This window comes from Mytilus edulis, chromosome 11 (genome assembly GCF_963676685.1).
Source record: "Mytilus edulis chromosome 11, xbMytEdul2.2, whole genome shotgun sequence".
NCBI classification, from domain to species: domain Eukaryota; kingdom Metazoa; phylum Mollusca; class Bivalvia; order Mytilida; family Mytilidae; genus Mytilus; species Mytilus edulis.
Window position 1 is genome coordinate 64,286,983 of NC_092354.1, and position 17,279 is coordinate 64,304,261.

A 17,279-nucleotide genomic window follows, 5' to 3' on the forward strand; every position below is an offset into this window, starting at 1 on the left:
ACAATTGTACCAGACTACGTTTGTCTGCACATTATGTAAACATTTCAAATTTAAACAATACATAATTATATACACACAGACTTGTGACAGCTGATTTACATGTTGTACATGCATGCAACTGTTCATTTACATGCTTTATGGTGATAAATTGAGAAAATGACCATGCACAGTACCCATCCCGAATAGGGGCCTCGGATAAATAAAGGGGAAAGTGTGCAACAGAGTTATGAAAACCAATAAAAAGTCAAAAAAATTTATTTTAATTGAATAAATTTCCATAATCGTAAATTATTACAAATTTTGAGAAAAAGAAACATTTGTTTAATAATATAAATTGATGTTTATTGTCCAAGGTGTCCCCTAAGATGGCCTCTGATCTTTAGAGTTGACAGTAGATAGTAATAAATCATTATTTTATAGTAAATATGTATAAATATATGTTTTCAGCTTATGTAGATTCGCTCATTACCAGGAAAGATCCACCAGTGATTCAGTCGACTTGCCAAAATGAACAAACTTATCTTGTTAGCGCTTGTTGTCGTAGCATTGGAATGTGGTAAGATTGAAATTTTCATGTGCATTCTATAGTTTACTAATTTTTTTTTAATTTTCAAAATGTTTTTTTTTTTTTACTATTTTTCTGTTTATTCATTTAATTTGTTATATGCATTCTATATGAATATGGATTTAGCATTTTCTAGTCTACTCAATTTTCTCATTTTTTAAACTAGTTTACTGTTTATTAAAAATAAACTTTGCCTCCGTGCAGATTTCCTAAATATTGAGATTTTCTGTTTCATATGCATTCTATATTAATATGGATTTAGCATTTACTCATTTACTAATTTTTTTTTATATATATATTTTGTGTAACAGTTTTATTGTTTATTAAAAATAAACCCTATACGTGCAGATTTCCTAAATATGGATATTTGAATTTGGATTTCGTTGATAATCTTTTCCCGCTAAAAATTCAAATTTTTAACTGCATGTACTTCAAAAACAAAACTTAAAGCCAAAATGGTCTACCACCATCTTAAATGTGTTATACACAAACTATCAAAGAACGTCATTTGTTGCTATTATAACTTAGCATCAGACATTATTAACTGATAGAGGTACTATTTTTGGAACACTGAAATAAATCCTCTGATCTTTAATGAAAACTTGAATTGAAAAAATGCTAGTACGGACCGTTTATACATTGGTTAAAGTTGGCTTTATAAGATTAAGTTTTTCGATAATTTAAAGAGGCAAATTTTACCGCATGGAACGTGCGAAGGCTGTTTAGCCAGTCAAGGTCGTTTCATACTTCCATCATCAGTATGGAACGTTTACATAATTTGCGTTATTTTTAAAGTAAAGTTTTATTCCGTGAAACGATTTTTTTGTACAAGTTCATGAAAGGTTCATTTAGGACGGAATTTAAGTGGTGTTGTTTTTATAATTTTTGTAAAATATAATGGGTAGCAAGGAGATTAGAAAAGCTTAAAAACGTTAATTTACCATACGTTTCATATTTTGTAACTAAAGGATCGTGCGTAGTATTTTTTTATCTCGTTATATTGTTTCTCAATTAAATTATTTATTATACGAAGCTTAATGAAGCCCAACAATATTGTCAGCACAGAAATTTTGCTAATTAAATTCACGACAGAGTGACATTAGCTGCAGCCCTGCCTGCCTGCGCAGTGTCCCAAACCTTCGATAATTCCACCATCTAGGTTTTACAATTATTTTGCTTTTATAACTAAAATAATTGAATTGAAAATATATTTATACATGTACATTCTGTGAGTACAATGTTATTAAAATTATTGTTACATTTCAGCATCTGCCTATAAGAGTGAGTAAAGATTTGGTTTAATCTTAAACTTCATACTTTAATCTTAAACTTCATACTTTAATCTTCATCTTCAATCTTAAAATGCTCATTTCTTCTAAAGCATGAGTTATCTTTTTTCCTGACTTTCTTCTTTCAGTTTCGAGTCACAGATGTAAGTATTCAATAGCTGTCTGTCTGTCTGTCCATCTATCTGTTGCATGTTTTTTTTTTTTTTTTTTTTTTTAAATACAATTTACCAAAAGATTGGATATAGCCACGTTATCGATCACACCTTCAAAGATACGAAACAGTTTACATTTTATGAATTACTATTTTCTAAGTTTAATTATCTATTAAAAAGAGAATTATCAGTTAAAACGCAAGATAATAATGGAGTAAATTTGGTTGGTTTAATTTTTTCTTATTTTTTTTTTTAGGGGGGGGGGTGTATTATACTATGGGGAGCTCAAATATAAAAAAAAAAACTAGGGTACAATGCGCAAATAAATTGAAATATAGAGAGAAATTGACCTTTAGTTATATATACAGTACTGTACTTAAGGCGCTACCTAGATTGTAAGTTACTTAAAAACAAGTCCTTTTAAGGGAAAGAGGTTAAAGAAATATATTTTCTGTGAAATTTTGTTTGTGGTCAAAAGTAAGAAGAACAGATATCTATTATCAACAGAGATTAATTGAATAGATCTTCCGTTCTCATCCATCACCCTGTCACAATGTTACAACGAAGACAAGTTGAATGTAAAAAAAAGAAAAACTTTGATAGATATAAAATATTTTCTCATGGCATAATGTGAAATATATTTATTAATGGCGATTCTTATAGGTCTGTATGAAGACCATAAAAGGCATTAAAATCACGAACCATGACGTTTCGATAAATTCACACGTACAATAACGTTACTGTCAATCATTTGTCAGCATTTGTCTTTGTCGGACCATTGTTAAGATATGTCCTCGCAGACCCTCAGGCTTTACATTCTAGTTGAGGATTTATTTGATGCTCCATAGCTTTATTATGATGCAATAAATGTACGGATAATTGTACTTTTTCTTGTCTAACTATTAATTTAATTTAAAGACGTTTTAATAATCATATATATAAGAAATTCGCGGGAACTTTTTTGTTATAGTAGAATTTCAATTATGGTCTATCCCGCCCTCGTTTTCAGTTTTAAGTCAAGAATTTCTGGAAAACCTCCGATTTCAGCCACTGGATAGAACTCGGTATAATGTGGTTTGTGAATTGTTATTGTGTTTTCTTATTACCAGTTTTAAGTTCTAACCAAATGTTTAGTCTCCTTTTCATACAAGTTGATACAGTCAGCTGTATATATTTGAGCTAAAGCTTGTAATGGTTTTTTTTTTTAATTTTCTTGTCCTATGCATTATACATAAAGGATAATTTTGGGTTTCATATTTGGAGAATAAGTGATTAGTTCGGTAATGAAATTGTTTACATGTATATAATACATTGTATGCCCAAAATGCACCCCAAACATAATCAATTTTCTTTCTTTTTCATTTTTGATAATTTGTCTTCGATTTTGTTGACCTATATTCCTCAGAGATTTCTATTTGTTTTTGCCTTTAAATTAAATATAAAGTTTATGCACCCCACAAATTACATCGTCCTAAATATCAATGCAATATTTGCCACTGGACGTTGATCAATTTACAATCAACCAATCACTTAAGTTAAAACAAAGTTTGAATTCATTTAGATCCATACAGACGGCGATACTTGCCTAGATCAAAACTTGGTTTAAGATATGCTAAAAAGTGTAAGTACGGGAACGGACATGTGTAGTATACGTATGCGGTAACGGACCTGTATTGTCCATATACAACAGCGCATTTATGTATGTCAATAACACGTCGATGTAAATCTATGTATGTCAAAAATGCAACATTTTACGCGCGCATAGCAATAACCATGTCATTTGTGCGTTACTAGTAGTATATATATAGTCTGAATGATTTGTATATAATCTTTTGAAAATTATATGCATTTAAAATTATAATACCATATCTCGTCAAAATATTTATTTATATCTAATTCAATTTTTTAAGCATATTTGAATTGGTGGAAGCAATCAATTATATGTATTGTAGCATATATATAATATTACTTTGTCAGCCAAGACTGTGCTTACTCTACTTCCGATCTCGCTCTTATCGGGATTTATACAGATAAATGGCTTCATTAATAAAGAATAAGGAAATGAACGGCGTCAACCAGTCCCTTATATAGTACGAAAATCATTACTTTGAATCACTAATACACCTGTTTATCGTACATTTTAGTGTTAAATACGACTTTTCTCCTCCCTCCCCTCTTTATTTTGATAGTTTCTGTACGCATTCACTCACTCATCCTCTTCGTGCTTGTCAGCAAATAAGGCCTCGTTGCACTTGTTATTTAATGATTCAGCATTCTTTTTATTTTCAACCCAAATTATTTTGTCAAAGCGCAGTTGCTTATCTATAAATTTAACACTGTATTCCTCTAACTGTGTTCGTAATAATGCTGTGTATTAAATTGTAGCTAAGTGCATCTACTAATGCATGTACACCATCATATGCTTCTGATTGTTGAATTTTTTTGTAGAATACTTTTTTATGGAACTTTGGATAGTAGACTTTTATTGTTAACTTCATTTAGCGATTGTGAAAAAAACTAAACTTTATTGAATACATTTTTATTTTTGTTACTTTTATAAATATGACAAAATATATACTTTAGATCAAGTGATGCATTTTAAATAATATATTTGTTCACGTTTTGTTTTAAAGTCTGATTAAATCATTAAGTTTTTATATCTGTATTATCGTTTTTTGTATACTATCAAGAATATATTAAACGAGGTTTATCGACTCACCACGAAGTATTCCGATGTTAATAATAATTAACTTGTATATTATTTTTTTACAGTGCCAGTAAAGTATGTGCCAATTGTAAAGCATGTCCCAGTCTATAAAACGGTTCCAAAATATATTCCAAGATATATCCGAGGTAAGTTCATTTATAGGAGGACAATAATCAATACAAATATGTTATACCCCAATCGTCACAACTCGGCTGATTCCGTACCTCCTTCTAACGGGAGAGAAGCGGTTCACCCGAGGTTTGCCGATTGGTTTTTACCCTTAACGACTTTACCAAAGGGAGCGAATAAATGATATCTATTGTTTGTCACACTGTAAAGATGGGTTATTTTTCTTCTGATAACTAATGCGTTAAAGGATTGATGGCTTTTATTTTTATTTTTACACTGAATGATAACATACTTTAAATTGTGAAAAATAATTAAGACATTTAATTTAACTTTTTTTTATTGTTTTTAATTTATCTGTTACTAACTTATCTTGTTCAAAATAAAATTAATTTTTAATAACAAATCTAAGACAATATATATGTAGCTCTTCAGTCGCAGATAAAAAAAAAAGGAAGACAATATATCTGCTGTTTTTCAGCCTCATTTTAAATAGGCTTGATTTTTATCTTTCAGTTCCAGTTATAAAAAAGATCAAGGTACCCCACACAGTTATCCAAAAAGGTAATTATTCATATATCATACACATGTGTTTTAAATTCAGTCTTCCATACATGTTTAACCCCGCCGCAATTTTGCGGTTTTTATATTGTATACCTTACCGCAAAAATATTTTCGTAACGACACAACAGATGCTTCGGTTGTGACATTCAGTCAACAAAAGATAAGGAATATAATATTTCGGTCAAGGAATTTGATATATCACAGAAGCAATTTTCTCAGTAGACGAAATATACACGTAGTAAAAATAACAGTCATGTAGCTATCGTAATATGTTTCCTTTTTTTAATCAGAGGAACATTCACACGAACAATTTTGGATTGTTATAAATTCATGTAGCAGTATACATAATACCATATATATACACATAACCCGACGTTAGATAAAGATAGATTTCACTCATATGTTTATTCTAAGTGTCTTCAATATACATATGCGCTCACAGCATGTCGCATACTCCGTCCATTCATTTATTGTTTACACAATTTTCATTGGTCAATTGTTTTTTTTTTAATTCTTCTTCAAAAATTAATACTGTTGTTTTATCTTCCAGTACCCGTTTACAATACCATCGTGAAGTACGTACCTAAAGCAGTTAAGGTTTACGTGCCAAAGGAAAAAATCGTAGAGGTACCAGTACATCACCACACAGAAAAAGTTATTGAAGTACCAGTTCCGGGACCAGCAAGTAAGTCCAGTCATTTATTTTCGTGGGATTCGGGGTTTAGGGGGAGCCTTTTGTGAATTTTAAGATAAATGATTATCTAGTAATACGTTAATGAATTAAAACATATGTTCTCCTTGGCGCTTTTTCACAATTCTGGCATAAATAGAACCTGTATAAAGATGTTCGAATGTTATTGTAATAACATTCTCTTTTGCTAATTTCTAAGTTTGTTTTTTTAAATGGCAGCACAATGAAAAAAAAACCAAAATTTAAAAAAAAAATTTTAGTATTATATTTTAATTTGTTGTGATTATTATTTGTAGTTCACCACAAACCAGATGTTATTGTTGCTGGCGGTGGTAAGTACCTTCTTAGATAAGCTGTGTACTCATGAATTTTTCAAAATAAGGGATATTAGATATGAAGTACATATTGTAATAAAATATATAATTCCTTTATTTCTTTTATTTTCTCGTACACAAAACAGTGTAAAATTCTTGCATTATTATATTGGATTATATTCTCATAAAAAAGAATGAAAAAATGACATATCGCAACCACTGAAAAACTCGTATATATACAACACTTTTGTACAAAGAGGAATACGGTATGGTCCATGTGAATACCACTGACAACTCTTACAAAAAGTGGAATACTATAGTCTCGGTGAATAATTTACCATCTCATGATAAAGTTTATAATATTTAAAGAAATTATCACACTTTTATATAATTATGTAAGAAAGAAGATTTGGGCTATATGTCAAAAAGACCGGGACAAAACAACGCAACAATACACATGTCATCTAGATAAAGTTTTAAGATTAGTCAAATGTTTACCATACAAAATACAATAAAAATCCATAATATTCAAATTCAATTTTGCAATGATATCGTTTATTTCTGTTTGCGCCAAGCGTTGCTTGCTTAGTCGCTGCATTCACGCAAGACTATATGGCTGCTGTCTTTCCATTAGGCTAGTTAAATAGCTTCATTCAAGCAAAATGCATTCCTGCTAGAATATAAGGCGTCTTTCAATCAGAATGTATAAAATAGCTTTAATAGTATTGCATGCGATTAGATTTTCTGAATTATTTTTTTTAATTTTTTTTTTTTTTTTTTTTTTTCTTTTCACGAACAATACGAAATATTATTCTACTAATCTAAACCCGGATGTTGAACTGCTATTGTGTCCGGATCTTAACTGGTTAATTTAAAAAAAAAAAAGATCCCCCACAAGGGAAACATTTCATTTGTCAAATTTTGATTAATCTAAAGCACCGGACAATAGATTCTTCTTTTATACTTGAGGCTTATGGTGAGCATTACTATTTATCATAATCATCTGCTTATCCCGCCTACAGATAACATGACAGGCTTCAATCATATTTTTATACTCAGTGTATTTTAATCTGCATTGCTATCAGTCAAAATGGGATTGTATAATCACTCCTTATCCCTGCTTTTTAAACAGTGTCTGTCTAAGTATAACCCGATTAATTCAGTCGGTATATTCTGCTGATCTACGATTACTACATTAACAAAGAGATCGATTACGGGGAGGGACTGAATTATGCGGGTTATTCTAATAATGATATGCTAACATACATAAATATATATATAGCTATACTAACATGTGATATCTTGCTTGCAGACAACATCCAGATTGGAGGCGGCAACGGTAAGATTGGCTTTGCATCGCTTAAAATTTGATTAACTTAGTTTAGACCAAATTTGCGTGCTTTTTCGTGTTGATCGCAAAATAAAACATGAAATAAAATAAGCTAAAGATTTACATGTAGTTTAGTGTGGAATTAATTTAAATGTTTGTTCTTGAATAATGTTATCTATCAAATTCCATGTCTGTTTTTGAATATTTTTAACCAAATTAAGATAACTAAATTTAAATGAGATATCAAAAAGTTTGATTTTTTGCTAAACAAAAAATAGAACAAAATGTGTTTTGATTCAGACTATCAAAAACCTACAACGTACAACATACAAAAGACTTCACAACTTTGGCTTAATGAAAGGAAAACGCCTTTTCCCTGAAATTTCCAAATAAGAGATTATACTCATGCTATTAAATGATTAAAAGATAATTTATTTAGATTTCTATAAACTTTGCAACAAAATAATTGTCTTTTTTTTGGTAAAACTTTTTCATTCGTATAATTTGGATGTTTAGTTAAACAACAATACTAACCTAAATTTAAAACTATTTTAGATTTTGGCTTTGACGCAGCATGGGAAAACGATTTCCAGTTTAACGGTGGAGCCGGTAAGATATTGTTGCGCACAGACGCACTGCGCATTATCATTATTAACATCGGTCAGACATGTTTGTTGTGATTGATAAGATAAACTTGTTGGTTTATCCAAACTTTAATCTTTGATTTATTAAAGCATTGAAATATTAAAAAGTCACATTAAGTGTTGATAATGATAATTTCCATCTTCATATTTGACTTGACAAGCCGACTTGTTTAATGCGCATGCTATTTTGTTTACTTAGAAAGACATACAGTGACATTAACGTTTCAAAAACCTCATTTCGATATATAAATTCAATTATAAGATATTTCTATTTTCTTTCTTTACGTTGTCATTTTCTCTTTAAAACATTCTTTCGATATATAAATTCAATTATAAGATATTTCTATATTCTTTCTTTACGTTGTCATTTTCTCTATAAAACATTCTTTTCCACTAACAACCTGCATGCGCATGCGTTTATAATCTGCTGTGCGTACGCACCGATTTCATTTACAGTTCCAACTCAGCAAACAGAAATATGCGACTTGCAAAAGAATCAAATACAAGAGGATGATTTGTTTGCTATTTTAGGTTTTTAGATAAACATCCTTATAAGTATACTTTATAGAATTAAAACAACAAATGTAACATTTAGCAAATATATACTTTGAAAAAGAAATAACTGCATACTTTACAAGGATGTTTATTTAAAGAAACTGTAACTATGATCTTAATATGTAACAATCAGTTATTTCGTCCTATTTTTTTTCCTCTGGTGGCGGAGGAGTTTTTTCCTCTGGTGGCGGAGGCGGAGGCGGACCATTATCTTTAGCCGCCAATGGTGCTGGAGGAGCCAATGTTATGAAACTAGGCAATGGAATAGAAGTTATTGATACCGGTGCAGCTAAAATATTCGACCTTGGTTTCGGCCCTGAAAACCTTGAAAAGATTCTTCAAACTCAAGCGGTCCAGGCTATACTAAATGATGCCACTGGTACTGGTGGTGGCCATGGTGGCGCTGGCGGCCATGGTGCTGGCGGTCACGGTGGCGTTGGAGGTCATGTTGGTGGCGGCGGCCACGGTGGTGCCAACGGAGGTCATGGGGGTGGTAATGGCGGCCATGGAGGTCCAAAAGACATTTTCATTGACCAAGCAGGACATGCAGGTGGGGCTGGAGTTGATTTTCTAGGTGGGGGACAACAACTTGTCTTCGATCAAGGAGCTCCAATTGGCGGGGCAGTTGGCATAAACGCAGGTCAATTTGTCGACTTTGGTATTGGGGGTCATGGTGGACAAGCAGGGGGCGGGGGCCATGGTGGAATTGTAGATATGGGACATGGAGGTGCCGGAGGACATGGAGGTGTAGGAGGCCATGGCGGACTAGGAGGAGGAGGTCACGGTGGATTCGTAGATGTTGGACATGGCGGTGCTGGAGGCCATGGCGGAGGAGGAGGAGGAGGCCATGGTGGACATGTAGATTTTGGACACGGAGGAGGCGGGGGTCACGGTGGGGGAGGCAATGGTGGGCAAGGCAGTGGGAAAGGAGATATAAATATTGGAATCGGATTAGGCTCTGGAGGCGGTATGGGTCAAGGAATTGCCGGTGGAGGAAAAGCTGTCGGAATAGGAATGGGAGGTGGCGGTGGACACCATGGCGGCGCCGGTGTACATGGAGGCAGTGGTCATGGTGGCTCCGGGGGACATGGAGGCGGTGGTCATGGTGGTGCTGGTGGACATGGCGGCGCTGGTGGTCACGGAGGCGCTGGTGGACATGGAGGCGGTGGTCACGGCGGCGCTGGTGGACATGGAAGCGCTGGAGGTCACGGAGGTGCTGGTGGACATGGATTAGGAGCCGATTTCGGATTTTTGCCTCAAGATATAGGAATGGGTTTCGGAACTAAAGATCTAGCACTCGGTGTTGGAGTGGGTCCTGGAAGTATTGGAGCAGGAATATCTGGAGGTCAAGGAGGAGCTGGGATGGGAATGACCCATGACTCAGTCGGCATTGGTGGAGGAACCCATGGCGGAGGTGGAGCAGCAATGGGAGCTGCAGATGCCCAAGTTGGCCTGGGCTTTTCGGCTGGTGATGGCTTGGGTCTTGGTATGAGTAAACCAGGAGGTAACAGAAATGTTAAATGTGTTCTGTGTAGCATGTGACTTAACGAAAATTTACTAACTTCTGACCTTTCGTACTTTTCTCTCCCTACTCTATATGTATGTATTCATGTATTAACCTTGCAATCGTTACTATTTACAGAACAACACGCACCTCGATCTATTGTTATTTGTAAGTATTAAAGGACCGTTTTGGATACTGGTTTATCTTTGGTGATGATGTTGGTTTTTGTTCCTATCAGATAATAAGTTCAAGTTGGCGCATGCCCATTGAAGGATAAATGGGAAAAAAATATATCAAAATACTTGAAATGCAAAGAATATGTTCATATATTTAAAAGACAAAAATGTTGGTTTGCCTTGTTGTATTTATTCATTTCTAGTTGTTTGTTTTTATTTTAAAAGTTGCATTGTATTTAAGTTTTTCAAATTTTGGATATGGTCTCGAATTTATAGTTGTGGTGATTGTTGAATTGCAAATTTTATAGCACTTTTGTCGTAAAGTTCATTTTAAGCCTTTTGAAAACGATTATTAATATAAAACATCATCAGTATTACTTTCCTACAACACTTAAATAAACGATGAATTATTCAAAAATAATCTTGAAAAATCCATTGCTCTTTTAATATAATCTAGTTATAAACATCAAATTATATGTATGTGTGTGAATGTGTTGTTTTGTTCTCGTACTATATTAACACATGTTTATATGTTGTGTATTAATATATCTGTTTTTATCTTTTTTCGTCACGTGATCAGCTGATGCTGACAATGGTAAGTCTTCCTCGCACTATTTTTTCTTTTTTTTTTTTAATTTGATCTAAAAATATAAGTTTTTAATAAGAAATTTATGAGATATAAAAAAAATAATAATAATTGAAAAATAATACAGAAAGTAATTCGCCATTTTTAATTACATTTATTCATTTCGATTTTTTTTTTAAATTTTATATTCAAAAATATAAACAAAACACCCTTTCTCATATTGGCATTTCCTGCTTCAATGAATTACGAATAAAACAATAAAAATATTACAAACTTCATAAGAGGAACAATGATTTTGATTGGGCGCTAGAATTTACTATTTTACTAACATTTATATAACTACTTGTAGTTCAAGTGAACGCTGCTCCCGGCGGTGGTGCACAAGCTGATCTTGTTATAAGTAAGTCTATATTTTTACATTATTGCATAGTTCGCTATTAATGTATAAATAAAGTAGCATTGTGTTTGCTTGTTTATTCCCATGTTTTTAATATGGAAAAGTTAATATTTATTTTTTTGCAAATTGATAAAAAAAAAAAAAAAAAAAATACAAGCTGTTTAAATAAAGCATTGAAAAATAAATCATTGAATTAAAGTCAAAAGTCAAAGAAATAAAAAAAAAAAAAAAGGAACTAATGAGATGCCGTTTATTGTGATTTAGTATGTGTTGTACTGCTTTTTCTGCCCATTGTAACCATGCCTATATTATCTGCTTTCAGACGGCGCTGACAATGTCAATGGTAATGTAAAAAACAACAAAACAGCGCGCTTGCAAACATTGAAAGCGCTCTACATTAACTTCTAACCAAACAAAATGATCAAACACTGTTTACTTTGCATTTATGATTGATGGAGATTTTATCATTCTATTTAATGTAATATTTAAACAGTTTTTGATCATCTTCTTATCTAACATATCCAGAATTCATGACTGACAAAATACCGTTTCTCCTTTTTCACTAATTTTTTGTTTGTTTGTGTTTTTGATCATCTGGTTTATCTAACATATCCAGAATCTTATGACTGTAACTGACTAAATATCGTTTCTACTTCTCTTCCCAGAATTCTTATTTATAATAGGGCTGGAATTTTACTTCTTATGTTACTGCTCTTTTTATATACACGTTTTTGTTTGTGTTTTAAGGAAGTTAACTTTGGTTTAGGGAGATAACTCTTAAAAATCAGTAACGCGTTTGAAAAAGTCAAATTACAAGTTTCATCAATGTATTTTTAGCATTTACCTGAAACAGATTGCAAATAATCTATGTCACCTAAAAGTTTAGAATATATTTATGAAAATGGTTGACACAAACGTATTAAGAACATTAACTCTTTAAATCGGTAGTGCGTTTGTAACAGACAGCTGCTTCGATGCTTTTTAAGCATCTGTGTGAGACAGAATTTAAAAACAAATCTGAATTTAAGTTATGAAAAAATTATTGAAACATTTATAAGAGTTGTGTCCCTTACCAAAGTAAAAATATTTTTCCATTGATGATCGATATCGTTCGAAATACATAACCACAAAGATTAATACTTATTTTTTTTTTATTTATTTTTTTTGTATTCGTTATACTATTTGGCTTGACATTTGTTTTGCGATTACATAAGAAATAATAGATAATTTCTATTTCATCTCATTCAAAAAACTTAAACAGAACAATACTGTTTATAAGAAAAGAATATTACATTTCCTAAGCAAAGGTTGTTGAAAGTGTTCGATCTTTAGACTCATGAATGTTAAATATGACTTTGCACGTGTTTATGGAATTCATGCATATGAATTTGGACAGCATCTGTAAAATTTATTTGCGTTGGGTTTTTTGTTTTGCCGAATAAGATAAAAATTAATCAAATATTACCAGAAGCTTTTAGCGAATATCTACTCAATGAAGGACCAACCAAATTCTGAAAATATTAAAAAAAAGTTCAAATGTTGCTTATAAACGGGAGTTTTAGATTTTTCATTTGATTTATGTATTCGTCTTTTTCAGTGGACGGTGGTATTAATTTCGGACATTTAGGCGGAAACGGAGGTCACTTTGCAGGTAGGAATATATTAAAGTTTCTTATTTGCAAATGAATGAGAAAACATAACATATTTGAAATAAAAGATTTTTTAAAGAAAATGAAAACAAAGAACTTAAAAAAGCAGTTAATAAACAGATTTGTTTTTCATCTTTAAACAGTTTTTGAAATCTACTCTGTATCTTTCTTTTAAAAAAAAACCATTGTGTTTCCGGTTAAATGCTTAGTTTGATATTAAAATATTATTAAGATATCAAGCACACATATTTAAATTTAGTTCATGTTACATTTATTTAGCTGTTTAGTAATAAAAATATGCACGAATCTCGTTTATCGTGTAGAAACCTCGTTTAACTTGCTGAAATCTCGTTTAACATGCTGAAATCTCGTTTAAGGATAGCCTGGGGTCCTGGCTAATCTTGTCAGTACGACGCGCAGCTAGATTGGGCCGGATCCCAGGCTAGTTTAAGGATTGTCTACAGGTACTTAAGCTGCAGTTGACAAAACCTTTCCGAATTTGGTATCCACAAAAAAGTATACAGGTATTAATGATAAGTTTATTTTTACCTATTTATAGCTGATGCCGGACACCACGGTTCTCAACACCCAGTAGCAATCATTGGAATCGACAAACACGGTCAAGGCGGACACGGTGGACAAGGTGGACACGGTGGACAAGGTGGACAAGGTGGACAAGGTGGACAAGGTGGACATGGTGGTCAAGGAGGTGTTATTGATAACGGAGCTCAATGGGACCAAGGATTCGGACATTTCGATCAGGGAGCAAATGGAGCTTGGGACCAAGGATTTAACGGACATATCGATGCTGGTCATGGTGTCGTAGACCTCGGAATCGGACAAGGATCTGGACATGTTTCCGGCCATGGAAAATCTGGTGGCAAAGGTCAGTATATAGTTTTTCCGCAATAGATTTATGATACGACACCTTTACTAATACTATTTAAAGCCTTTACATTTTATCTCGCCCTTTCACGGCACTTGGTCAATCAGTTCGGATTTCATGCGTGTCCGTTTGGTATTGTTTTATATCTTAACTTGAGTGATTGTACTTACACAGTGGTATATGACGGCTATAAAAGTCAAAGTTATTGTTCCTTCCAGCAGATATAAAACATGACGCGTGTTATAGACTTATAATATAGTTTATTGAGCAATTTCCTTAATGGTTATAACAATAAATAAGAATATTTATTCGATGTGCATGTTGACCAAATGACCTCTGTTTTGTTTGGGTTTTTTTAATCATAATTATGATTATAACATAATGCAGAACACATTATAATCCATGCATTAAGGTGGAACAAGTAGTTAATTTTTAATAAAAAAAAAATCTCGCTTTGATATGACCATACAGGTACAATTTATGTGATACTTTTTATAGATTAAAAAAAAGTGAAATTGAAATTAATTTCAAATCAAGTTAAATGTTATTTCATGTTAATGAATGCATGAATATTTATATTAATTATATATGTCAAAACCAATTAATATTTTTCTTTTTCTTACAGTTCTTCATTAAGAATCATTGACGAATATCCATTCATATCGCCTGAGAAGCACGCGCATCACCCAAGGACAGTCATTCCATTCATCAATCACCCTAACTTATGTAAAATTCATTCATTTGTACAATAAATGGTGTTTTAATAAAAAGTTATTTTTATAAATAATAATGTGTTCTTATCCTAATCAACCCTTTATGAATTACGGCTGTTGGTACATATGTGCACTTTTGATCAAATTTAACTGCAATATTCCTGACTTGGTCCAGACATTTTCCTAAGTAGATAATGGTGGGTTAAACCTGGTTTTATAGCTAGCTAAACCTCTCACGTGAATTACATTCGCGTAAACTACTTTGAGCTTACTTCAAGTAAATGCGTCTGTACAGTCTCTTATCAAGCATGACGTTGTAACGCTGCTATTCTTTGGTTTATTTTGTGTTTCCGGTGCACAATTTATTTGGAGTTTATTTTTCTGAACTGTTTCCTTTATGGTCCTACTTTGTTGGTGTTGCAATGTTGAATTAAATCGGGTTACTTTATTTAGAGAGTATATTTTGCTGACAGATTTTTGAAAGTGCATTATAGTGTTTTTTATTCAGAATTGGTGTCTTGATTTAGATCTTTTTACACTGGTACGACAAATGTCAATCACTGAAATATGTGCATTTCCCTATAAAAGAGGTGCGAAAGATACCAGAGGGACAGTCAAACTCATAAATAGAAAACAAACTGACAACGCCATGGCTAAAAATGAAAAGGACAAACAGACAAACAATAGTACACATGACACAATATAGAAAACGAAAGAATAAACAACACGAACCCTAACAAAAACTAGATGTGATCTAGGAAGGTTAAGCAGCTCCTGTTCCACATATCCTGCTCTAAATGTCTCAAGCTATTTTGCGTCTTTGGTTGTTGTTACATAAATCGTATCTTGATAAAAGTTTTGATTAGCTGAATCAACGTAAAAGAAACAAAATGTACACCAAATCATTACTGTGGATCACAGGCTTTGCATGCAGAAAACAATACGTTCTGAATACAATTTTCGTTTTATCAATGCAAACTTCCAAACTATTACTGTAAAACTACCATCAAATATAGGAGTAAGAAGATGTGGTTAGATTGCCAGCGAGACAAGTTGAAGGACAACTCTCCACAAGAGACCAAATTACATAAAAACTAACTAGTACAGAATATCTCCCCGTACGTCCTTCCACAATGAGAAAAGTAAAAAAAAAAACGCATAGGTTACTATAAAAGGTCACCCAAATGACATATTCAAAACAATTCAAACGTAAAAACAAACAGCGTAATTCATGTACAAAATATTGAACAAACAAATATGTTTCACAGCAACAACCGACAACCACTAAAGTACAGGCTTCTAACATTAACAGGTATGTGGCGGGGTTAGACTAGTTATATGGCGCCAATTTGTCCCCCTAACCTGGGACATAGCAAATATTCATTCATTATATCTAAGACGATTCGTGACGTAGGACAGGTGTAAACAATTGCAGCGGTGTTAAACGTTGTAATGGTACCATACCTTCACCCGTATCTGAACCTATAGTGTTATATCACAACATAGAAAGGCACACCATAAAATATAAATTCAAACGGCTTAACTCAATCAAAAGACATATTGACACAAGTGAACAATGCATTCTGTGCGACTGTCATACATGTGAGAGGATCAGCTGGCTATATAACCAGGTGCAATCCACCATTTTCTACATAATAAAATTCCTGTACCAAGTCTGTTGTTAACCATTCGTTTGAGGTTTTGATTTTGCCTGACAGATGCCCACAGCCAGAACTTTAATTCAGTGGTTGTCGTAATTTGCTGTCTGTTATATTGGTTTTTTTATTATTGTTGTTGGAATTATATGTAAAAGTGGACTTTGTGTCTTTTTATCCTAGTACCCTAAATTGCTATAGGCGTCATGCATATATGTCCATTTTATTCTAAAACCCGTGTCCTTAACTTCAGGTTATACACTGATGTGTATTGTGTCACATATATAGGAACAAATTCACCTAGTTGTGTGGATTTCAGTGCTGCCCTGCTCCTTTTTATAAGGAAAGTTTATAATAAATAAAACAAAGTATGAACAAAACACTTTACAACCAACGCAAGTTAATAAAAAAGAAAGTCCAATAAATCTGACTCAATCAACGTTCGATCATATCAACCAACGGAACTAACGAAAACCAACCGTCTTAAACAATCGGCAATCATCGGGTGAATCCACTACTCCAGATGAAGGTACGGAATCGACCGAGATGTGACGAATGAAGGTACGGAATCGACCGAGCTGTGACGAATGAAGGTACGGAATCGACCGAGTTGTGACGAATTATTCCAAACTTCTACAGGCATTTTCCAAAGATTCTGGTTTTATAGCTAGAGAAACAATGGTTGGACAATTGCTTAGTTCTTTGATATTGAAAAGGGTGGGAGCGGGATATTCTCGATGTGTTAAAGATTGTAAAGGGGTAGTTATACATTAAAA

The 17,279-nt window shown here is 32.8% G+C and overlaps 1 protein-coding gene across 7 annotated transcripts; it reads left to right on the plus strand.

Moving 5' to 3' along the window:
* Positions 1-432: 432 nt before the first annotated feature.
* LOC139496054 (uncharacterized) lies at positions 433-14,925 on the plus strand. Of its 7 annotated transcripts, none has more exons than XM_071284485.1 (16): positions 433-556; positions 1,832-1,846; positions 3,568-3,627; positions 4,779-4,859; positions 5,356-5,403; positions 5,954-6,088; positions 6,391-6,424; positions 9,096-9,682; positions 10,100-10,441; positions 11,198-11,212; positions 11,553-11,603; positions 11,923-11,943; positions 13,198-13,251; positions 13,809-13,883; positions 13,920-14,135; positions 14,761-14,925. In XM_071284485.1, exons 1-16 carry the CDS (start codon positions 508-510, stop codon positions 14,769-14,771), a joined length of 1,794 nt encoding a protein of 597 aa, XP_071140586.1. In that variant the 5' UTR covers positions 433-507; the 3' UTR covers positions 14,772-14,925. The 7 variants fall into 7 exon arrangements, with proteins under 7 accessions (XP_071140586.1, XP_071140583.1, XP_071140584.1 ...); XM_071284488.1 differs by lacking the exons at positions 9,096-9,682; positions 10,100-10,441 and adding exons at positions 7,721-7,747; positions 8,294-8,347; positions 10,580-10,609 and having other exon boundaries at positions 437-556; positions 6,391-6,426; positions 13,809-14,135; XM_071284482.1 differs by having other exon boundaries at positions 434-556; positions 13,809-14,135.
* The last annotated feature ends 2,354 nt before the right edge of the window (positions 14,926-17,279 follow it).

Coding starts and splice junctions, on each gene's coding strand:
- LOC139496054 (XM_071284482.1), top strand. CDS start 508: ATGAACAAACTTATCTTGTTAGCGCTTGTTGTCGTAGCATTGGAATGT. Junction 5,404..5,953: donor CCACACAGTTATCCAAAAAG/GTAATTATTCAT, acceptor TTTATCTTCCAG/TACCCGTTTACAATACCATC. Junction 11,604..11,922: donor ACAAGCTGATCTTGTTATAA/GTAAGTCTATAT, acceptor ATCTGCTTTCAG/ACGGCGCTGACAATGTCAAT.